Below are 24868 nucleotides of genomic sequence, written 5' to 3' on the forward strand. Positions count from 1 at the left end.
ATGACCAAGTTAATTTGTATTTTGATAATACTTTTTAAAACTTTTGGTTTGCCAAAGTTCACTCTCAGTCGAGCACTCTGAACAAGCAAGATGACGCTGTGTTGTTGGCGTCTACGCAAGGTTTCACATCGCATGGTTACTGGCAGTGGGTTGTAATTGCCAGTATTCATTGTTACACTGGATCGAGAGAGACAGTGTTGGTTAAAGGTTGTTGTCTAAAGAGGCTTCAAATCAGAGACCAACCTCAAATCACCAGCCTTCCGACTAAAAAATCTGATGCGCTAACCCGGGTACGATACACTGTGGTACTTACTGATTGGAAGCAACTGTGAGAGGACAGGGACATGGTTGGCAATCTTTGGACGTTCCTTTCGTGGCGTCACCGTAGAAACCAACTGAACATCTATCACACTGGGGACCTGTGGTGAAATGATCGCATCTCTGAAAAAAACAAAACAAAATAACAACAACAACAAAAAAAACAAAACAAAACAAAAAAAAACAACAAAAAAACAAAAACAAAACAAAACAAAAACAAATTGCAACGTTAACAGAAGTTAAAAAAGAGGAAATTCAAGGGGAATGACTTTGGATATCGAAACGAAAGGTAATACCGCATTTTTTTTAATTATTACCTTGGACCATAGACTCTCTTTCAAAGAAACTTGTCAATAAAAAAACCTCCTATAATTAAGGCTTGCCTCGAACATACCTCTATTTTTGGACAAGGTAGAGAAAAAATTGACACTCCAAATTTCCTAGTGAAAAATACGTAAAAATACACAACAGCAGTTCAATTCTGCACACATCAACGTTACGCCTCAACTGGACAGATGTGGACGTTTTACTTTGCGAATAATTTGTTTTCACCCTCCCACACTCCGGGCCGAAAATAAGGGTCAAATCAGGTTTTACACTCCCATTTTCTGGTGATGTTTTTGCCTTTTAAGTGCGAACTGATCGTAAATTTGACATTACGAGGGTATTGAGAGGACCATACGTCAAATTCCGTACATCTCCATCGTCGGCGCAACTTAGGTGCATTCTGAAACTCATTAGCCGGGAAACACTTACACACATCATTTTTTGTTACAAAGGGTCGGTATAAACATCACCCGCAGCTTCTCGCATACTTACTATCACTGCCATTTTCAACTACATAACCTTACAAACCTTACAAAGCCTACAAGGGTATTAGCGTTTACACTTGATTAGATTATCTAAACGTCATTAATACTTACTATACATTGTCCATTCTCCGGGTCACATTCATTTGAATGCTGATTACAGGAACATTGAACGCAAGGAGAGAAATCAGGGCCTGGGTACGAACGAGTATAACCACGTGCACATTGCTGTAACGTGAAAGAGGAGAATGCGTGATAAAAGAAGTATGGCTATAGACAGCAACCTTGATTGACTTTTAAAGTTTTCTTCATTACATCTTATTTTCAATTTTTTAACGGATTAACAAACATTTGAATTGATTTAAACCTATTAAATATACCCAACTGACTTGAGATTGAAAAACGGATCACAAAATCGAACGCTTTTAAGATTTTCACTTTAAAGGATCAGCATTACGGAGATAGCGTTTTGTTAGAACACTTCTCATAGCCAAGAGCTCACAATGTGCGTTGTTGTTTTGTTATGTTTCCGACTTAATTTGGTACAGATAATAAGCAGCGTTGTAAATTCTCTAGACTTTCTCAAAGTCGCTCGCTCGCTTCTCATTGAATAGACTTTCTCAAAGTCGCTCGCTCGCTTCTCATTGAATGGACCTCGCTCGCTCGCGCTCCGCGCTCGCTCGCTCGAGCTCTGACGATCGCGCTTCGCGCTCTCTAAGCTCGACTTGTAAGCAAGTCTATAAATTCTCGAAAAACATTTCCCATTCCTAAGTGAGCAGGTCGCAGGCCTTGGGGTTAACTCTCAGGACTTCGCATCTCGCGAGTACACTGGACACCAATCATATAAGCAACACACCAACTTACAAGAACATTAAATAAGTGTTGTGTACACTTAGAGATTTGGTTGCTGTTATCTGCTGTCATTTTCATAGCATTAGGTGGCTGGCTGGTTCACTTAATTTAGAGGAAAGTATTGCTAAACAACTTTCATTTGAGCGAACACACCAGCATTTCGTCTTCAGAGTCGAAATTTAGAGCCATCCTGTATAACATAATAAAGATTACAGCTCAGTAACTTTCATTTGAATGGGCACACATTAATTAAGATTTCGTCTCGATACTCAAAAGTTAGAACCAACTTATACAGCGTAAAATAAAACAGCACCGAGAAAAGCACTGATAAATAGCCCCATTTCAATTCCGACAACGACAGAAAAAGAGAAGAACTACTTTACACGCTGAGGCAAAGGGTAAGGCAAACTCTAGTCAATAATTTAAAAAGCTTGCAGGCTCACCTGACAAGATGTGCCAGCGTATTCCGGCGGGCATGCGCATTCTTCGATGTTGTTGGCTTTTCCGTACCTTGTTACCTGAGGCACAGCCTTTTCCAGAGATACGTCATAAAGACTGGTAAGAAACGATAAAGTAGTTTTCATATAAATTGAAAAAAAAAAAAAAGGTTGTAATTCCATATAGAAAACACAAGTTTAAACGAGTACGAGTTTGGAGAACAATACATTGTTCTGCGAATTGTTAAATTCTCCAACTCTTTTAAAGGTTTGATTACAGGGCGATTTTTGATTCAATGTTTAGTCCCAATTTCTATTACGATTCTAACGCGCTTGCAGATGCCACTTCAAATCACACGTACTACGAGTTCATTGCGACCTGGGGGGCAGTTTTAAGGCGACTTGATCAGAGTTTCGAAAATGCTCGAAACTTGTTGCACTTCCCCTGCGTTTCTCCCCGAAAGGGGGGCTTTTAGATCACAGCAGATGCCTTGCTGAAATCGCTCCTAAAACGCATTGAAAGCGTTGCTGGTTAACACATGCGATTTGAATTTGCAGCGCGCCCGCGCGTGAGAAATTATGGTTGATTGGTACAAAAATTTCATAAAAAATTGCCTGTCTAAACTGACCATAAGATTGTTTCTATCAATTCGGGGAAAAAACTGGGGAAACATAATCCATTGAAATGTACCGTTTTTCTTGTACAGTTAGAGAGACAAGAGCCTCATTTAATCAGGGCGTGCACTCACTTAAGGTTATTTTGTGTAGAAAGGAAACCGTAATGCAACCAGTGCTACACAGCAATCTTCTTTACAAACGATGATGATAAGGTGTTGTTCAAATATACTAAAATACGGTTGAATCAGCACTTAGGCTGGTTAACCTTTAAAGCAGGCTCATTATCTATTACGACGCCCAGCACCACGATCCTTGAATGAATCACCCACCTTATCGTTTGTTTTGTATGTTCAACGTCTTTAGAAGACTAATGATTTTTTTCTATACCACCCAGGGTAATATATAAGATGCTACTGATGGAATAGGATCAACTCGTTCCAACTATCTCCCATAACTGACATTGATTTCAGCCAGGTCTATATTATCCAAACAATTACCCCTTAACAATAATCCAGCGCTCACATTTCTTTACAACGAGTTAGATAGTAAAATTAATCTGTCGCGCTATAAGAACATGCATGACGTTTTGCATTGGGACACACTTGGTTATGTTCAACTTTACGTATGAGACTGGTGTTTCCATACAAACCGAGAAAAATTGACTGGGGGCGTTCAATGCTGATCCAATGAATTTTTTTCTCGAGTTGTTTTCTGCCATTTCAGCAGTTTTCCCCGCACGCGCTCCGAAGTTCGATGATCAAAATGTGAGAGGCTGACGTAGTCAGTCAGTGAAATTTTGCATTAAAGTCGGTAACTAAATTACACTAAAATTAGTTAGGCTAACCCAGCGACCGAAAGTTAGGCAAAGTTGCAATGTGACTGGCTTCACGCTAGATGACCCAGGAAGCGCGGGCAAGAAAAACGGCGGACTTCTTAAACCAACCAGCTGGAAATAAACCACTTTTACTGAATTTCTTTGTTGAGTAGATGCTTTGAATCTCAGACTGAAATAGTCTACAACAAAGCGATCCTAACCTGGCTCGTGTTGTTGTTGTGCTGTACGTCGCTCTTATTAAGATGCTATCCACAGCAGACAACACTGTCATCACGTTATCTCTGGTCACGCGACTGCCATCCGGGAACCTCAGCCAGTTCTGGTGTGATAGAATACGTTTCAGACACGGTAAAAGCAATATACAAACCACAAAAGAAGACGAAATTTTTAAAAGTGGAAGGTTGGTTGATGTACCGAAAAACTAAGTGTTTCTTGGTGTTGAGGAAACCATTGTCGGTTAGGTTTGTTCTGTGGTGTGGGCATTGTTTATTACCTCTTGAGTATTTTGTTTTACGTCATTTAGTGATCGTACCATCCGCAACATCAAGACACCGCCGAAAATTAGAAAAAATTCAAGAACTATGTCACACCCCAAACTAAACAAAAAATGCAAGGGGTACTGTATTAATACAGGGATCTATTTACAATGATTCTTCATCCTCACGCTTTAAGGGTCTTTTACGCTGATTTACAGTAATTTCGTTTTAAATCCAAAACAATGGTTTCAGACTGTACAATTACTTTTCTACTAACCTCAGATAGTTTAAGGCCGTATAACCCTTTTTTCCCTCCTTGGAGGGGTCTTCCACTACGATACTTGAGAATAAGCCCTCTTCCCTGCAGAGCAAGATTAAAAATTCAAATATAATCATAATACACAACGTCGTTTTGTAGGTGTGGAGGATGCAGAATGTTATAAGGAATGTATTGTTACTTTTTCCCGTCCAGCCGCTCATAGTATCTAAAGCAACGTTGAAATCAAAATTCTTCCATGTTGTGTTTGCTTCCAGGAAGCAAAGTTTTACCGTTCGCACACATCTCGATTTTAATGTAATGGGACTTGCCTTAAACTACGCTTTTCAAAGTATGCGACAAGATTCAACGGAATGTACCGCTCAATGCTGCTCCTTTAGGATTGAAGCGCACCACTTAAATGGCGCGGTACTGAGAGTACTGGCTTGGAATGTAATTTTGGTTGGCAGGTTTGAAACAAAGCTAACAAGGTTGCACTGTTGACTTTTCTTGTGTGTGATTTGCGTGTTTAGTGTTACGGCTAGAGCCGAAATTGTAAATGACTGTGGTGCACATCACAAACGTTGGATGGTGCTTTGCTTCAGTTATGAAAATGAAGAACATGAAGCCAATTCGTGAAGGCGTTTGAGATATACATTGTAGTTCGTAGCTCTGAGAGTGATCGTAGAAAACGCCTCGCTTCCTTTTACAGTGGTTAGGTTACGTCTAAGATAAGAGTACAGAAAAGTGGTCATCCAGGCCTTTTGGCAGTTTAAGTACCTTCTTCAATTCAGCAAAATTCCTGAGAACCAGGACGACAAGTTCGTGTATAACGTCTTGATAACAAGTTTATTAAATATCGTTTGATAATTCTAAGACCAATCTCGAACTGAAACTTAATTTCAGTGGTAAAAGAATCCTTTTTATCCTCAAGGAACATTAAATGGCCAGATCTTGATTCCTTCATACCACCAACTTGATTTGAAGCAGAGGGCACGTCTCAGATCGATGAAAAAACTAGCACTTGGTATTAATTTTATGCGGTACATTTTCAAATGGGTTTTTACAAATGGTTCACTTACCATGATTTGCACGTCCGTCTCCCTTGTCATTTCTCCACCTGGATTCATGTCATGTGACACAGTGTACCGCATGATACCGTCATAGCTCGTAATCTAATAAGGCGACAAAGAAAAAAGGCTGTTCGTTCGGAGATTATCAATAAAGTACATGTGGATTAAGGTAAACCAAATAGGCGTCTCCGAGACATTCGAGAGTGTTTATAAATTTTGTATGCTGTTAAGGGTATCAAGGACAATGAACTAATAATTTAATGATTCACTTTGCAGACCACTAAATATTCACTAAAGGGTCAATAAGAAGATATTTTCTCAATCTTCGATCAATTTACGTAAAGAAAATGACAAGAAATAGGTGCATTAAATGAGCCCTATGGTGGCTATAAATTATGTTATGACTCCTCCTTTTAATGTACATTGCACCCCAAACCAGACAAAAGTCCGCCAGAAAGTGCATAGTGTGCTCATCCTGGCTTGGAGTCAAGGCAACTGGCTTACAGTTTCCTAATCACAAGGGCCCTTCACTGAGTCATCAATGAGGGGAAATTTAAGCACACAAGTTAACAAAGCTCGCTGGTAATGTGCAGTGGGTTGAAGTCACACGAAAACTTACCATGTCTCCTCTGAATTCCTCGCCCAAGAACCAGTAATACGTTCCAGCGGGTTTCTTGTCAAACTTGTCATAGACAAAATGTTGTGGGTCACCCTGAACCTGCAAGTCGGTGCTAATAATAAAGTCACGTGACAGATCGGCGAGTCGCAAGAAGTCGGGGCCTTCAAGCAAGGCAAAACGAAGACGAATCTGAAACATAAAATAAAACTTACAACAACAACAACAACTTATTTAATATTCATATTTTTATTTTAATTACTGGAATACGCAGTCCGCATATAGCAGAGCTAATGAGTAACTGAATGAGTTACTTGAGAGCCAAGCAGAGAAAGTCAAGAACTGTCAACCTTAAGAGAGTGGAGAACGTCAGAGAAAGCTAATCACCGTTATTTTGTTGGAACATGGTCAGTATAATCGTGTCACACCTTTCGTCTCTTCAACAATAATGGTTCATTTTTGTATAAAATACCCTACCAGTTTTGTAAAACTATTAATCAGTGTTTTTACTCAAGTACACTCAATGATAGCCTGGATAGGAATGGTTTTCGCCTTCCAAAATGTTGACCCAGTTTTAAAGTTTCTCCCTTGCTTCTTCTTGAAAAATAGCTGATTATGGCCAATTCTCCTCAGTTTCAGGGAAATAACGTTATGGTTTATCCTGGTGTTGTAGGAGTATTCCGTGTAAGGGAAACTCACCTAGTCTTAACTTTAGCAACGTTTTGACCAAACTACGTGGGAATTCCCATGATGTGGCCCTTGACGTTTAATCTTAAGGGGACACCTATGTTTGATATCCGCTCACGGAAGGTTGGATTGTACACAAATGCTGGGTATTAGAATCAAAAGGTCCTCAGATACCTATAGACCAAACACTTGGCCAATATTGGACAGTTGCGGAGATGGAACCTGTCCATGCCATGGGTTTGTCGTCGGTGAGTATATAAAGCAAACTACAGACCAAAGATAACCTGGGAACATGGTCAGCTATGTTCATTTATTTAATTAGGCTGAAAGCTCAATCTTGCCTTCAGCTAGTTAGCGTTCTTCTGTAGTCTGAATATCACTGACAGCTTGGATCGCTTTAAATTACTTTGAAAATGACAGGACCGTCGGCTAAGGGTGACATTTCTTTCGTTTACTTACTTTGTCTTTGTAGTAATTGGCACATTTACAATGTCTAGATACTCCAAAACAGAAGCACGCAACGCAGCCATCAGGTTCATCTGACTGCAAGTTGAAGAACGACTGCTTACACTTGTCACACGTCCGACCATCCACGTGTTTCTGTGAAGACGCGAAAACATCACATAAGGATTATTGAACCAACGTGTTAAATCATAACACGCTGATTATGATTGGCGAAAATTGATCAAAGGTGTTAGATGGGACTTTGGACTCGGCTCATTGCTTAATGTCAGTGCACTCACAAAGTCAAACTTTGCTTTTTTAAATGTGGTTCAAGTTGCTACATCTTTTTAAAATTTGTCGAAAGAAAACCGGTGTTTTAGGGGAAATCGTTTGAATTGTTTCAGAGAGCATTAGTTACAGAAACGTAAAAGTCACGACAAGAGGACAATGCGCTACTAGGTCCTGGGGCCCGTTTCTCGAAAGTCCCGGTAATTTCCGGGCCCGTTAACTTATCGGGCAACTTACCGGTAAACTTTACCGGGCCCGATAATGTGTTTCTCGAAGCACCCGTTAACTTTCCCGGTAATTTCCGGGCCCGGTAAAATAGGGGATCGTTACCAGGCTCTTGCGCGCGCTACACGCTCGTTCAAAAGAGAAGGAGAACGACTTGGGACTACTCGATGGAAAAGCACGGTTCATGTACTAAGGATAGGACTGTCTTCATGATTATCAATTATTGAAGGACAGTGCAATACGTGCTAAGTTTAACTTTCAGTTAGTCGTTTTGTCAAAGGAGAGCAACCAAGAGAGATCATTATTTTGCATTATCATGTAATTTGCAAGATATGATCGGTTGCCTTTGGTAGCTCGATTCGACAGTTTCGCTTTTCGCCATCGTACATGTATCTATCGTCTGTGAAGTATTTTTTGTATGATGATACTTCACATGGATATGCGAATTGGAGATGCCATGTTTACATTATTTTAGAACGCACCAGTGTGGGAGGAAGGAAGGTGTATTGATCTGCTGGATTCCGATCTGCTTTTCTCTTTGATGGTCAGTTCGTGGTTGTGCAACAAACATTTGGTGGTGTTAAAGGTAAGCTTATGTACGTTCAGATAACCATAGCTATCCCTTTTATTGTTTATAAATCAAACATTGTATTTTTGGTTCTTGGTTAGTCAGTTTATTGAAATCCTACACATACATCAAACCGGAAATGACTAATTCTAATTACACTCTTAGAAATAAACCATGTCTGAATGATAATGGTGAGCCAATTCCAATTTCTAGATTACAGATACTAGGTATGAAGCAACACTTAGTGATTTTACTCTACGTAGCGGAATTTTATTGGATTGCTATAGTCTTTATATGACTAATACATGCTCAGTTGCTCAATCGCTAAAAAAAGTAGTCTCTGTTCCTGTGCCTGAACCCTACTGTGAAACCAATGAGTGGCTGTCATGTCTGGATTCAGATTAATGGTATTAATATTCAACTTTGATCATAATAATGTTACAAGAATGATAAAGTTGTTATCTTATTATAACTTGATACAGGAAGTCAGTCTGGCAGCTGGTAACACTGCACTGCTGCTGTTACAATTTACTGGTGATAATAAATATATTTGCACCTGAATAACACTTGGCTGCCAAATTGCTCACTTGAAAATACAAATATTTGTGATTTTTTGTTCAAAAATAAAACTCATTCCAAAACCAGTCATGCATTATCTTGGAGAGGGCAAAGGGAGGATGCTAGTGATAGCAATTAATATCAGTGGGAGCATAATTGTGGTCAGTTTATGACTATTTTGCCATACTTCTGGTCAGCCAAGATTAACCTACTGTATTGGATTACAGTCATGACCTTTGGTGATGATCACTGAAATGATGTTTAGGACAACAACACTTCTAATAGTACTAATAATTTATTGATGATTTAACCTTTTAGGATAAAAAAAAAAATGGACAGGCACAACACCAACTGGGGCAAACAAGGAAAAGGCCACCAATTTAGACACTTGCTCAAGCTCAGCTGGTAGTAATATATTCGAACCATACAATAATTGATATTTTCAAAATAATCTAATCACCAGTACATTCTGTGTGAATATTCATTTTTAATTATTAGTGTCTATTAATAAAAAATGAACAAAAGCTAATGCTGTATTCAAGTGACTAATTATATAATAGGTTGCAGATCTCAATTTTATGTTCCAGAATTAAGTTATACAATGTAGCCTATCCACTGAGTGTCTCCAATATATTTTAAGTAATTGGTTTATACCCTTAAGGGGTAGATGCTAAATAAAAATAGTAACAATAATAAATTTTAGCTGCAAGTTTTTCAGGAATCAATATAGGCCGAAAAACATTTAGTGAGTTAATGACATTGAGTTGGCAGAACTAAGGAACCCTATAGCATTTTGGAACCTTTCCGAAAATGCTACTTATACATAGCTATTAAGATATTGGTCAGGATATATCATCATCATCATCATCATCGTTATCATTGATAAGGTTCTTAGCAGCCGACCACATGCATCTTTTTAATAGCTCTGAACATGTGCTGAACATGTGGAGATTAGAAAGTATAATTTATTGAATTCTAGGCAAAACAATTATTTTTCCTTTTGTACTTTGAAACAGTGACTGCACACTATAAAATGAAGATGCAAAAGGTGGAATTAGAAATGAATCATATCAAAGAACAAAAGAGAGGAGGAGGAGAACTCTTGGCGTACCTCTAAGGACCAGCTCTACAGAAAAAAAATTATTGAAAAGAGTAATATTATTGATACACTGTCCATTAATGGGTACATTTTAGACACTCACCATTGTATTGCCTGTTTCTCGAATCTCTATGTTGAATGAAATGCGCAGTGACATTCAACCCAGCAAGCCTCAACACTGAAAACTTGGGGAACGGGGGGGGGGGGGGGGCTAACAGAGTATTACATTGTTCATTGCCCTTTTAGAGTGCATTATTTGCAGGAAATAGGAAAAATGATGAGAGTGTATCAACCTTTTTGCAATAAATAATTATTATTGCTTGTAGCTTTGAACATTATAGATGTCTATATCTGCATTAGAACAGGTAATTAAAGCGCATGTTTATTAGACCTGTGACTTTGAACAGTGTTGAATATTGGGGCCATATAACTCCAAAATATAACTTTAATTTCAACAATACTAATGTATACTATCCCACTGGAATCTGATAGCCAGGTTAACAGGTAATATTCTTGCTGGATATCTTTTACATCAAACTTTTCACAAGTCATCTCAATAATTATTCATGCAGGCTATCAGATTTTTTTGTAATTTCTTTTTTTCTGCTTGTCATTTGAACTGGTAAATAAAAAAGATACATCCCTGTGAATGTATGAAACATATTTTTGAACTGCAGATGAAAGATTAAATAGAAGAAAGTTGCATAAATAACTGTGAAGGTCTTTCTTCTATTTAAAATTGATACAATAATTGCTTCATATTTATCAACACCAAAAAATTCCCCACCGAAATGTTTTCTAACCAAATAAATCTGCCAAAAAAATTAAACCTAAGCCACCCAAAAGTCCAACTGAAAATCCCTAACTTCAAACCCACAAAAGCTTTCATACATCAGCAAAAAATATAACTGAGTACCCTCCCTTGGGGTGGGAAGAATAATGGGACTTAAATTATGTTTTGGTTAATGGCTTAAGTCAGAAGCTAATTGTTTGGTAGATTTGAGCCCTCAAATTACAAAGTGAGCATGGAACCATATAATTTTCTGACACAAGAACCAGACTGTACGTATGCCAAAAATGTTGTATGCCAGGTCATTTCAAGGTGGCTACTTAACTTTTTACATTCTCATGTTGTTTCACTAACAAAAATAGTCAGTTTCACTTTCATGAAGTCCTATACTACAAGGAAAAGAAAGTATTGAAATACTTTAAAAGAATTAGCAGTTCCCATATTTTTAAGTATGTCTAACCTTATGTAAACATTTAGTAAAATTGAGTTTAATTATCACATGTAAAGGATTTACTGCCAGTGCAGTTTTCAAGCTCATTTAATTCTCCCAATTACTCATGTATGTACATTTTTCTTAATTAAAATTTTCATTAAAATTCAATTAAGTTGTTCACACCCAGTCTTCTTCCATCAGTTGTTCCCCTGCTCCTGATGTTCTCAGTTAGCCCTCTTCTGTCAGTTGAACCCCTGTGGATGAAAAAGAATTTTCAATAAAAATTATCTTGAAAAATAATTATTCAATAACAATTTAAAAACATTATTCAAGAGGGTCGTACACGGGTATTTTCATGATGCGTGATTAGCTGATTTTGTTTCCCGTGAAACGTGAATGTAATAAATTATTCTTCGTAATCCGTGACCTGAAAGTTTTGCGTGACCCGTGAAGAGCTTGAAAACGAAATTTTCATTTCTGTGATCCGTGATTTGCTATTTTTTTCTGTTCGTGAACCGTGCAAGAGACCCCCCCTGTGCGACCCTCTATTCAAGTTATTGTTCACAAAATTATTTAAGTGCATGTTCAGCTGTCCTTTTTGGTTATGTCTAAGAGTGGGCCTCACGCCCGAAAATCTCTCGTGCAGCTGTTCTTGTCTGTACCATGCTGGCACTTGCTTGGTTTGGCATGCTTATGTCTGCCTGTTCAGTTGCAGTTGTGGCTGCTCATTCATTCATTCAATACATTATTTGGGCAGTTCAGTTGTACGTCTGCTTTCCATGGCCCAAAGAATATTTTCATACGTTTTTTATTTACTCCCCCTCCCCCTACCCTACCCTACCCTTGCCCCCAGTTATTTAATTTTTTTGTTTGTTTGTTTGTCCTGTGAACTCCTATGTTACACTAGGTCAGTAACACAAATTCCTGTATTTGTAGTTGAAAATGACACCTCCATCACTTTCGTTTTTTTCTCCAAATTTATGAAGTGTTTATTTACAACCATCAATGACTTGAGTACTGAGTGGGTTTAGTTTCAATTCAACCGGATTTCCTTTTTGTTATATTCATCTTTCCATTTTAAACACGTTAGTTATTTCCCCCCCCCCCCCCCCCATTTTCGTAGTAAATGCAGCTAATTCGGTAATTCTCATACTGTACTTTTTAGGACGATCGGAAGCAGTTTCTACGTAAAAAAAGCCAGCTTAGATCTCAAACAAAACCATCTAAGGGCCACGCACGGGCAAGTATATGCTTTACGGGGCAAAATTGCAAGTCCTCCCGGGATAACCGAAATTCGAAACACACTGAGCAAGTTACTGTAGCTGGTTTTTACCGACTGAAACCAACTGGATTAGGAGTTTGTTCTAGTTCTAAAATTGCAAAATATTTACCTGTGTTTTCGCGGACAGCGGACAGCTTCTCGTACTGTACGGTATCTCTCGAAAGGTTTCCTCCAGTAAACTCGTCAACAAGCGAATTTATTACTTCCCTTGATAACCAGTATCTTTCTATTATTTCTCTTTCTTCTATTTTGTCTAAAATCAATCGCTCTTGGTAAGTACGCGACCGACAAACCGGGACAAAAATGACCGCCTCCGGCGGCCATCTTGTTTTCTTGCAACAAAATATTGCTTCCCGTAAACTTTACGGGTACTTTACGGGAGGTCATGACCTCCCGTAAATTACCGGGCAACTTACCGGGCAACTTACCGGGATCGTAAATAACGGGAGTTTCGAGAAACACCCGTAAACTTATCGGGGGCTTAACGGGCAACTTACCGGGCCCGATAAGTTACCGGGACTTTCGAGAAACGGGCCCCTGGACTCTAAATTATGGGTTGTCTGTTTATGTTAATTGCCTTACACAGCACAACTTGGCCAAAACGTGTTTTTTGCCAGCCCTTCTGATTTCTAAAAAAGAAATGACAGAATTTGATCGCCATTACGGCCCGTTTAATACAGATAAAGACATTAAAACTACATTCATTGGAACTTGTTAAAAGGTAATTGTGACCACATGTAAAGGAGGTAAGGTTTGTAGTAATATATTTATTGAATCAGTAGCTATCGAATTTTATCTAGTTCTAGAAATTTTAAAATATTTTTAAGTCTTTAGTTAGGGAAATTGTTTTAATACAGGGTTAACCTCACGATTACCCTATATAGGATGTTTTTGTATTTGTGTTGAAGCCTCCTGAATAAAATGTTATGTTATGTTAATAAGGCTGAGCAATTATCGAGGCTTCAGGAACCGATCGCTTTATAGAACGTGAGCGTTTGATTGAGTTTGACCACTTGATACCGGTTGGAACGTTTGCCGTGATGTTATCAAGGGTGGTGACTAACCATCAGTTATGTAGACAGTGATCCTAAAACTATTCGTGGACAAGTTCCAATAAATGTAATTGCGTCTGTAGACAAAGTGCCAGGGTGTGGCTACTCCAATTAAAGTTACCGAGAGACACCTCACTGAGGTGATGTGCAACTCAAAACAAACGAACAAAGAAGAAGAAGAAGAAGAAGAAGAAGAAGAAGAAGAAGAAGAAGAAGAAGAAGAAGAAGAAGAAGAAGAAGAAGAAGAAGAAGAAGAAGAAGAAGAAGAAGAAGAAGAAGAAGAAGAAGAAGAAGAAGAAGAAGAAGAAAGAAACAAGGAAAAAGGAAGGAAACTCCACAAAAAGCAGAGAAGGAGGTAAAAATAACATGCTTATCCTGAGTTTTTGCCCCTGTTTCCATTTCATGTTCTGGACATGTACGCCTCTTTAATCCATCCGGATGTTTTCAAGTTTGGCTTTTTTCATCCTAATGATAGAGTCGTCCTTTTAATTTATCTACTAAACAACTCTGCAAATGTGAATCTTAAAAGGTCAAGAGGCGTACATCCGCATCGCTTACATGTGCACGCGATCACGCAAAAGCGTATAAGCAAACTATGATATGAAAGGATGATGAATATTTGTTTTAAAAGAGAGAAGAGCCAAAATAGCTTCTCGCGTTCGCTCGGAAAGGAAACGACTGCTACACAGGCTAGCATAAAAGAAAATCGCCGTTTGAATTCTTAAACACTGCTCATGTGTGCAAGAAATCATACTGTGCTAATTTTATGGCAATAAAATAATAAGATAAGACAATTTTAATGATACAATAATATGATTTTATGTTAATATCAATGAAAAAGAACGTCGAAACGGTCACTCTTAAGAATTTCATCGAGACTCAAAAATTCGAACTACTCTGTAGGGCACAATAAACAGGGCTGCAGGATATTACTGTCCAAGAGCCTTTATTGAAGGTTAACACAGAGTCCACAGACTCACAATTTAAAATCACACTACATGACTGATGGCTGGACGCTCTAAAGCCATTGCGTGACCGGAGCTTTACAGGGTCACGACATACTTCTTTCGAGTGCCTACAAGACAGCAAGTCACGCTACCGCTGTCTGCAAGCCGCAGGCCAATACAACTGATTCATTCCAACATAGTACTGAACGTCTGTCTACTTTGACTCTAAAATTATGTACTTGTCTTCTGGGTTTGTTGTTCTGTAAAACATGCTGCTAAGAAAGGACCAGAAAGATTCGCTGGTCTTAAGGTGGTCATTAACCTTTTATAAAGACCTTTTAAAATAATTCCGGAGACATCACGTATGAGTATCAGACCCTATCAGTTCCGGTTTATTTTTCACACTCCTGGGTTACAAACTAAACAACAAATTAGTTTTCCTTTGGGGGTCCTTTCCTTTCTGCTCTTGTAACTACATGTAAATAATATTATTTCTGAGGGTCACTGATTTCCTTTGTGTATTGCTCATTGAAAGGGTGGATGGAGTAACGATCATTCAAAGAGGCACAAGCCGGTGATTTGGGCAAAATGCGGCCCTGTATTACCGCCAATAAGAACCGGAACAGTTATTTCACTACTTTTTTTGATTTACTTCTCATGTTAAAAGACAAAGATTGTACTTGGAAATAAACACGGAGATATTCACTCTTGAAACAGGTAAAAATCTTGAAAGCGATCTATCTTTTGAGAAGATTTCCTTTCAAAATTGTCTGATTCCTGGTTTGCTGCACGAATGCTTGGGTAGCGAGCTATTGTAGATTTTCTTCTACTACTTACGAAAAAGAGCTTGCTGAATTCAGTACAAAAGTATATCGACATTAAAAGTCTCAATTAAAACTGTCCTTTTGATGAAGTGCTAATCTAGAAAACCAGATGGGGTCTGCCTTATTTCACTTCACTTTATCTTCGTCAAGTTTATTATTGCTGTCCTTGGCCGTTGCTTTAACTGTTTGTGAATGTACAGTGTGAATGTTTTAGTACGCTTTGCTTGTATGGTGAATTAAGTCCGTACTTAATATATTCCAAGGCTTTCCTTCTACACCTCAGAAACCACCAGCTTTTTCTTTAATTATTCAACTATTTCAATGCATTGACACAACTTGTCACAAACGACTCAACAAATGATACTGAGCTTAAAATGTGTCGGTTGGTTAGATCAGGTCATATCACATAAGCAGATTTATATCTTGGACTATACTTTGTATTCTAGTGGTTAATGACTCAAATGATGACTGTTGAAAATCGCCTGCAAAATGCTGTTATTTTCGTAAGATAAAGTAAAAAAACGTCTGTTTGTACATACAGGGGACTGATTTCTCCAAAACTCTAAATTACGACAACAAACTGTACAATAAATGTGGACAACAAGGAAGCGCAGACAAAGCAATAAACAGAAAGTCGCTAGAATTGAAAGACAAACACATCACGGAAAAGCCTTTCCGCTGTCTGCAAAAATAGGGTGAAAGGTCACTTTGAACGAAGAATGCATACTTCGTAAGATAAATTATAAAATTTATGATGACGAACGTAGAGGAGGTTTTTAAAACACATCAAGTATAAACTACATGACAACGATTGGAGTACTTGTCGGGAAGTAGCAAATGATGTTGCGGAAAGAGGTTGCACCTCTTTGATTTTGGGTGGTATAGATTTTAATTATAAAGCGCTTGCTAATCTCCTTTACGTGTGGAAGAAACGTTACTCGATATTAAAGTCTTTAAGGCGATTCTGGTATTTGTCGAGAAATAGCTGTATTTACCATGTATTACGACAATATGATCTTCAAAGAACCACTACAAATGTTTCCAAAATCGAGCACCACAGAGGCTTGCATACAAATCGAGTGTGGAATTTTAGCACAGTCGTAGCCTTTGGCATGGCTTTAGGCAAGATATAAAGATCAAATGGTTTGGCTTACCTCGAGTGAAGTCATTATTGTGGAAAGCACGAGCGCTGTGAAAATCTGAAGAAAATAAGAATCCATTGTATAGGAATAAGGATAAGCAGCTTTCAATGGACGTATCCTCGGAAACCTTCCTCGAGACAGATTGCTGAATAAGATGGCATTCAAGATTATAATCCGGCGAGCCCCGTATCGTTCCTTGGGAGAGTTTACGTTTGAAAGATTGGTTTATATCTATATAGGAACTGGTCGATTACGAGATTCTCCCATTGGTTCATCGTTGATGATCATAACAACCTGGAAGAGTGTTAAGTGAAACTCAATCCGGCATCCCTTGGTTTTTGGACGAGCTCACCCTTTGCGATAAAAGCTACGAAAGATAAGTGGTGATCGGGTTACGGAGTCACTTCTTAGCACCTCTTTTGCACGACAGGGAGCCACGGAACAGCGACTCAGTACAATACGCAGATGAAAGAAGCTACCAGTGAGATAGAGCACAGCAAAGAACATCGAAAAATAGAAGAACGTGCATGAACGCGCATCCACTTTTGAGACCAGTATGTTACGAATATGCAATCTTCACAAATCACTGACTGAATTTTAATGAACGAGGGTCATTTATCGATGGCCTTATAACCTTGTCGTTCACAAACGAGTATTTTCAACGCCAACACACGCTAAGCTTGAGAAGCTTTTTTGTATTGTTTATACGACGAATTTTTTCGCATGGTAAGAAAAACAACTGTTAGACAAAGAAGCCCGTGGGAAAGTTCACAGGCGTTGCTTATATGTTAAGTTACAACAACATTCAATTTCCGTAAATGTGGTAGTTTAAAGGCATTTTCTGTTTATAGATCTTATCAGCAGTAACATGTTTTAGTGTGAAATGATCGCACTACAAATTGACACTTTTGAAGCCGCAGCACTGTTTAGGTTATAAACAAGCTTTATTTATTTATCTAATGAATTTTTCAGCCTAAACATATATACATTTCATAAATTTTAGTCGGTGGAGCGAAGGAATAAACCGCATGACGTAGAAAGGCCGTTTTGGAGTTAATAAAACCATTTTTCATCTGCCAGAGAGCTGTTGTTGGTAAGACCTTCCTGTTGTTTATCAACCATCACAAAACATAATAGAAATGTCATTTAGTGAAAATTAAAAGTAGTTGTGTCGAAGATAAGAAAGACCTCTTGCGTGAGGCCACCAAGATTCTATTAAACGAGCGTTAGTTGGTTTAACGTCTGCCCGCTTATTTTGTGTTCTGAGAAATATTCAGTACCAACAATGGAATTTTCTCATATTATGCAGGTAAAAGAAAGAAAGTTAAAACGCCCTGGACGAAACAGGCAAATTGTTAGTTTGCGTGTATCATGTATTTTTCTCTTGAAGTGAACATTTCCTGAGTGTTATCTTGTTGTTATGCGTGCCAGAGACCCTTCACAGTGTTCAAGTGCCGACAAACTAAATTACCCTACTGCATTGGCGAGAGCGCGATAACCTTACCAGCACCGCATGGAAACACTGGCAGAGTTATTGAAGGAGTAGCAAGAATCACACCTTCCTGCTTGCCTCCCAAGTAAAACAGTCACAGTATTTATTTGACAAAATTATCGATTTGGAGGAACGGATAAACGAACAGTGGACGGCCCAGTAGCACGTGCTCTTTTCAAACGAATGGCATAGTTCATAAACTCAAGCAAAAAAGAAATAGTTATGTACAAAACTCTGTATGGGGGTCCTGTATTGATTCTGGGAAGGAAGAAGATCAATTTGGAGAGAACATCTTTATCTAAAACAACTGACGAGAGTTATAAGCACCTCAAGGTTGTATTTCTGTTTCTTGTCAGGAAGAACATATTAACAGTGAACTGATGTGATAACTATAAAGTAAATCACTCGCCAAGGGAACTTATTAGCTGGGCCTCGACATAAGACCGAGGCCCAGCCTCGCTTATTGCTGCTATTACGTACCTTGCAATAGCACTGTCCCGTTTGAGGATCACAGGAGTTGTTCACGTTGCCACGACTATCACACACACAAACGATTTCTACAAGAAAATAACAAATAACACTGATTACGTCCTGGTGACTGACAATAAGATCTATTCGAGCGATTTAGGCCTGTTTCTCCCTCGAGAACACTTTTACTGCTCTAATTCGAGTGGGGATCTTAAGAGACAGTGTGCTTGACTCTTATTCCAGGCCACGGTAGGTGTCACCCGAAAAGGGTTCCCTTTTCCAGTAGAATTTTAGTATTTTAAAGGGTTACAAAAATTGATTGAGAATCCAAGTATTCGAGAAAGTACCAAAAACTGAACAAAAAAACTGCAACTCAAAGATTAATTAATATGAACAATCCTGTTGCACCAGTGACGTATGGGATATTTTAATCTTTGACATTATAACTTTTGAGTACAAGAAAAGAGTTGAATGGTTTGTGAAATGGGTGCCGTTTCCGTAAAAAGGTTGGTATATGAATGACTAAGGGTTTGAGCCTTCGGGGGAGGATCTCCGCATGAAACTATAGTGTCTTGCTTTTTTTTTTTTTCATTCAACGAGAAAACTTATCGAAGGATGACATTGGATGGAAGCCTTTCCATGGTGCACATTTTGCTTTTTTTCGTCATTAAAAAACATAAAAGTAGAAACTCACTTCGCTGACACTTGCCGCCCGGCTCAGTCGGATTTCCCTCGTACGATTTTACGCACCTTTAGAAGAGAAATAAACTCTGGGCAACAAACAAGGTAAAATGACATACCAATAGGGGATAGAGATAGTCCAGAACAAACGAAACAAATAAGGATCCTATACAGCAGACAGCTCGTGATAACTATTTCACAAATGACAGAACGGCGGTAAATTTTATGTTTCAGATACAGCTTCTTTTCAGCCTGTTTGTCTCTCTATTGGTTTTTGTGGTTTTCCATTGTAAAATCTGCCATTAGTTAACAAAACAAAAGCAAAGCCTGCTCGTATTTTTCCGCTAAACGGAACAAACATCGTTTGCTTGACCAACCGGATTGCTAAGAAGTCGTTGACGTCGAACAGGCAAAAATACCTATTTATGTCAAGCATGTTCTTGGGCAAAACTCGAGGCCATCCAAAAGCGCACGTTTGCTTTTGTTCGCTACACTAATCAAATAACTAGTTTCAACTAGTTTGTTATTTTGGCTTTGTTTGCACGTACTCATTTCACACATACAGCTGTTTCGACAAAGGTTGTCCAAAATTTATTGGGTATTTCCCAGACTACCTTTCGGCATTGTCGCGTACACTTTTACGCTTTTTTTGCCCAACCTTTGAGAAAACAGCTGTATGTAACCATGCAATTGTTTTTCGTTGCAATTCTCCTTTATCTATGGCAATTTTTAATTTTGACGAAGGTCAGGTATCGCAAAACAATTGACACTGCGTGACAGAGCACCTTAAAATTAGTGAAAACGGTCAAATTTGAGAGTCTTGTCTCATACAAACGTCTGAAAGGATTCCTGAATTTATAGAACTATGTCTTGGTTATTTTAAAAGACAAGACTCTCGAACTTGGTCTTTTTTTTTTTATCAATTTTTAAGGTCCTCTTTCCAGCGGTGTCAATGGTATTTCGTTACACAGCTTTTATCAAACTTTTAAACCACCAAGATAAGGTCTGTTACGGAGCCTTAACTAAGTCCAATTCCCAAAACACCCTTTCCCCTGTAAAACCTGGCGTAAAAACGTTTGTTGAGAATCGAATTAATCAACTTACTTCTCGCAGCGTCTTCCGCCATAGCCTGGTGGGCAGGCATCACACGTTGGCTGACCATCGTCCGCCAGGAAACAAGTTGGGCTAAATCTACCGAGAAATTGAGCTGTTATATACACAACTACAATACAAGTGTTTGGTTGGAATGGGCAAACTAAGACTGAATAGGAACTGTGCAAACACTGACTCAAACAGGAATGATTCAGCATGGTGATTACAGCGACGACGACGATGAAGTAATGAGAATATTAAAGGAAACAACAAACGAAAATAATTTTTTGTCTCTTCAGTACCGCTAAATTAGTACGCTGGAAGTTAACAATGTTCTGCACCATACGTTATGATACACAATTTTCCACGATGCGGGTCGAGGCCGAGATGTTATGGTGGATGTGTGAGTTACCCTCCAGGCCAATAAGCCAATACTCCAGGTTCTTTTTTGTTCTCTTTCTTTTTGACAAAAAAAAAAAAAAAAAAAAAAAAAAAAAAATTCTCGCGGATCGGTCATTAAGTCTTGGTCGTTTTGTCAATCTTAGTTCAGATTTTTCAGCTCACTTCAAAACTTAAAAGCATTTCTTTCAAAGAAGAACATCCTTCAACTTGAAAGAACAAAATACACGGCGCACAAGATCGCCTCAAGAAACCGGTTTTTGTTGCAACTGTTACTGTCTTTTCTTCGAGAGGTACAAGAACAGAAGAATAGCTTTCCAATTCAAACTTCCGGCAAAGTGTTCAATCTTTACATATATTTTGCATAACTAGAATTCGTCAGGGAGAAGATAATCTTCAATTGTCCAAGCTTAAACTGATTTCAATCTGCTAAAGAACCTTAAATGCAACTGTTGTTAGGTTTACAAGTGCGTTTTTCAATAAAAATGTATTTGGGGGCGTTCCAAAGCTGGAAACTAAGAAAAGTCAATTTGTCTTCTTTGTTCACCTGTTTGGTGGTGACGTCATAGGGCAAGGGCACGCCTTACAGTCTGAAGATTTCCCAATCGTGGCGTTTCCATAGAAACCGGTCAGACACTTCTCGCATCGTAAACCTTCAGTATTGTGTTTACAATTCTGATGAAACAAACGGAAAAGAAAAAAGAAATCAGTCTATTGACGAGACCTAACTTTTAAAGAACGAGGAAGAAAATGTTATAATGAGCGTAACCACTGACCTTGCATCTTCCAGTCTTAGGATCACAGCCAAAATCTGAATGGCCGTGACATTCACACTTGATACACGCGCCAACACGTGACCGATAGTAACCCTGTTTGCATGACTGCCAAGACAAAGAGATTGAATTATTGACAGAATAGGTTTTTAGGCATCCGGCGACCAGAACCGTGGTGGGTGGGAGAAGTGAAAAGTTTGTAAGATTTCTAAACGGAATTCTTTTCGATGGGCTCACATGGTCATTTACCATTCGGGCTGTCTAATCATACTTCTTCTCAAAATTGTTGTCTTCTGATAAACACTGATTGGTTGGAACACACATCTCCGTGTGGACATATTCAGTTTTCTTTTCACAAGAATATAATGGTACAGTCTCAGCCGTTGTGTGCATGAGGAAATGATCCCGCGCTATTCCCGGAACTAAGATAGCAGCAGCAATCGAGACTTACTTAAAAATTTCTTGTTTTCGATTACGATATTCCGCCAATTAAAACTGCACTCAGCTTCGTGCTAGGGGTTTAATTTACATAAAGAAATTCAGTGTGGCTTGGGACGGTTCAACGGTTAAGTTAAAAGGTAATGGGGCCAATTACAAAAAGTGTAGATTGTTTTCAGCAAATCCAGATATTACTAGGAAGCGCTTTTGGAAACTTGTATCAGTTAAAGGACCAGACACTCGCGTGCACGAAATTTCACCACTCCCCAAGAACTTAAGAATTCGTTTACAATTAGGAATAGACACGCTGAAATTGTGTAACGAAAAGCTACCGTTTGTATGTTTATTGATAGTTACCTCGCAAGACAAACCGCTGTGTCCATCTGGGCAGTTACACCGTTCAACTAACAAAGTCTTTCCAAACCCTGCGTCTTTCTCACTAGTCACATCAAGGGAGAGGTCTTTGATGCTTTATAATCAAAAAAGGAATTTAGTCATGTTCCTAAGAATACCGGGCTACAATTTTATAAACACCGAGGCCCTGTTCACTTAGGGTGCGGAATAGGAATACATACAATGATGGCAAGAAACCGCTCATAAGAAATTGTACGATTTATTGGAGTACAAAATCGCTATTAAATTATCATGCGTAAGTCAAAGTTTGCACAAAGAGCCATCCCGCTTATTCTTAATCCGGAATACGATCAATCGACTCAAAGTGGTATTTTTACTAGATAAAGGAAACATTCAAATTTCAAACTGTCATATCATTTCTGGGTCTAAATTCCTCTCAGCCATAACATTTGTGCAGAACTGAGGCATAAGAAGCAAGAGAGAGTCTACTACGGTCCATTTGATTATAACTGAAATCGTACCTCATTGACTTAGGACCTGATTCATCGCCACTGTACGGGACCCTTACATAGATGGCCTGAACGTCCGATAACACCCTCATGAAAGTGTCCCTGGAAGTTCGTGCTCCATCGGCTAAACGCCATTTTGCCTAAGGGATAATAAAAACCACAAAAAAAGTCACTACATTTTGGCTTTCAAAAGGGTTTGGTTTAGGCTGTAGAAAGGAACTGCCTCATATTTTTATAAATCAGACCGATTTTCGTCTCCTCACTCATTTTCTTTGTCAAATTGGGCCATATCGGCCCGATTAATCGTAAGGGTAAATTAACCTTCAACTTTTCAGAATCAAAAATCCATTTCTAGTACACAAATTTTCGATTCCAACAAGGAATCATTTTAGGTCAATGGTTTTTCCTTCGAGCCGGCAGATACGAGCTTCCAATGACAGCCTTACCTGTCACATGACTTTCAAACTCCGTCTCTTGAAAAAGATTCGGTGCGTGATGGAATCGAAAGACTGTGAACTACACTGAAGGGGCAACTCAATTCGAATTTGATCAACATAACAGGATCAAGTGATTAAATCTCTACCCGTAAATTTCAATTTCTCAGGATCCCACCGGTGCAAAAGAAAAAAAGAGAGAAAAATTTTTATTAGCTTGGAGAACTATTGACAAACTGGTTGGTCCACACTATAAGTAAATAGGACGTAAAATCATGTAATGGAAAATTCTCGATCGGCTTTCATTTAACGCAATTTACTTCGATAAGGTTACTGTGAACCTTCAAGGACGCCTTTCGAAAAATCTTTCCAACGCGATTTATTTTGAAAAGAATCCTAAAAACGCCTAAAATTGACAGCGTCTGTGAAACTGAATAAACAGCTCTTGCGTTAATGCTTACATAAACAAACTGGGCCATAGCGTTTACTCAGGGGATAAAAGGCAGGAGATAATAGAATGCTTTCCATAAGAAACTGAGTAAAACGTGATATATTGAAATCCGTGTTTCTCACTGCTGGGAACTAGGTCATTTTTAAATTTGAACATTAAAGTACCGATGTTCTAAAGTCTTCTTTGATAAAGACTCGGCAAGCGGGCTCTACTTGATTACAGTAAGTTTCTCTTCTCGCTTTAAATACTGCCCCAAGAGCTCGTTCTTGAATTCGTTAAAGTTTTCGCATGTCAGATGATTTGCAAAAGTGCCACACAGTATCACAATAGGTTAAGTGAGGTGGGTAGGATGACGGATTGCTTTGTTTTTACTATTCAACGCATTTACCACTGTTCAAATATGCTCATTTTTCATTCAATATTCGTTGTCTGTGTACAACAGATACTCTGGGATATACGAAATTTCGTGTGTCATGGAGAAGAACGTAACCAATTAAGACCTTCTCCAGCTTTCTGCAAAAAACTGTGCTGTGTTATCAATAGGTTGAATAATAAGACAGTTATCCATTTCAATCTTGCGGAATATCGCCTGATTTTAGCCAACCTCGTCCGCTGAGTATCAGGCGATATTCGGTGCGATTTCGCAGGATAATTGTTAAATGATGGCCAAAACGCAGACTGGCTGTTGTACAAACCTCAGTGAGAATGATCTCCATTGTTGTGTAAGAATTCCCACTGCTCGGCTGCGCTTCGTGATGATAAACCAAAGTGGCGTCTTTCCCCTAAGTGGCAAACTTTGTTAATATAAGTGGGATGGAAGGCGAAATGGCTTTTTAAAACTCTTTAAGTCCTAATATGGATGTGGATATGGACATGGATGTTCTTCTCACTGTTTTCCTTATGTATTGTCTGCTATGAGTAGCGAGAGTTTGTTGAAATATCAACTCTTTTTATCTTTGATGTTCATTTGCTTTATTCTGAGTTCAAAGAGTTTGCGTTTTTGAGATTGAGTGACTAGAACAAACCTTCAAGAATTAAAAGGTGAATTTGGTAACACATACCACCAGTCGAACGGCCTCTGTAACTTGACTCGTCGGAGTGAATGGTGGCTCTGTGACTTGAGCTGATATTGGCGTTGTTAGGTCTAA

At 38.6% G+C, this 24868-nt stretch overlaps 1 protein-coding gene and 2 long non-coding RNA genes across 8 annotated transcripts in view; 1 reads left to right on the forward strand and 2 right to left on the reverse strand.

The window, feature by feature from the left end:
• The window catches only part of LOC146487698 (basement membrane-specific heparan sulfate proteoglycan core protein-like), a 71381-nt gene that overhangs the window by 33140 nt on the left and 13373 nt on the right, over positions 1–24868 (reverse strand). For all 6 annotated transcript variants that reach the window (XR_014868576.1, XM_085130063.1, XM_085130056.1 and 3 more), the window contains exons 8-24: positions 24782–24864; positions 24416–24502; positions 22848–22975; positions 22330–22441; positions 21538–21642; positions 21309–21436; positions 20375–20461; positions 19284–19339; positions 18602–18678; positions 7437–7577; positions 6294–6482; positions 5684–5776; positions 4623–4706; positions 4070–4188; positions 2423–2534; positions 1242–1355; positions 314–441 (exon numbers count right to left, since the gene is read on the reverse strand). Coding sequence is in view for 5 of the 6 variants with exons in the window: in XM_085130063.1 (XP_084986189.1) it covers positions 314–441; positions 1242–1355; positions 2423–2534; positions 4070–4188; positions 4623–4706; positions 5684–5776; positions 6294–6482; positions 7437–7577; positions 18602–18678; positions 19284–19339; positions 20375–20461; positions 21309–21436; positions 21538–21642; positions 22330–22441; positions 22848–22975; positions 24416–24502; positions 24782–24864 (1843 nt within the window). In the remaining variant the exon portion in view is untranslated. The remainder of the gene's footprint in view (positions 1–313; positions 442–1241; positions 1356–2422; positions 2535–4069; positions 4189–4622; positions 4707–5683; positions 5777–6293; positions 6483–7436; positions 7578–18601; positions 18679–19283; positions 19340–20374; positions 20462–21308; positions 21437–21537; positions 21643–22329; positions 22442–22847; positions 22976–24415; positions 24503–24781; positions 24865–24868) is intronic.
• On the forward strand, positions 8107–10809 carry LOC146487699 (uncharacterized). Its single transcript, XR_014856749.1, has 2 exons — positions 8107–8520; positions 9379–10809. It is a non-coding gene; the product is annotated as an uncharacterized LOC146487699 (long non-coding RNA).
• On the reverse strand, positions 11470–13214 carry LOC146487700 (uncharacterized). The gene is made up of 2 exons (XR_014856746.1): positions 12774–13214; positions 11470–11636 (listed from the first exon to the last, which is right to left on the reverse strand). It is a non-coding gene; the product is annotated as an uncharacterized LOC146487700 (long non-coding RNA).

Source organism: Pavona decussata, unplaced genomic scaffold (genome assembly GCF_977016875.1).
Source record: "Pavona decussata unplaced genomic scaffold, jaPavDecu1.1 SCAFFOLD_14, whole genome shotgun sequence".
Classification (NCBI taxonomy): Eukaryota; Metazoa; Cnidaria; class Anthozoa; order Scleractinia; family Agariciidae; genus Pavona; species Pavona decussata.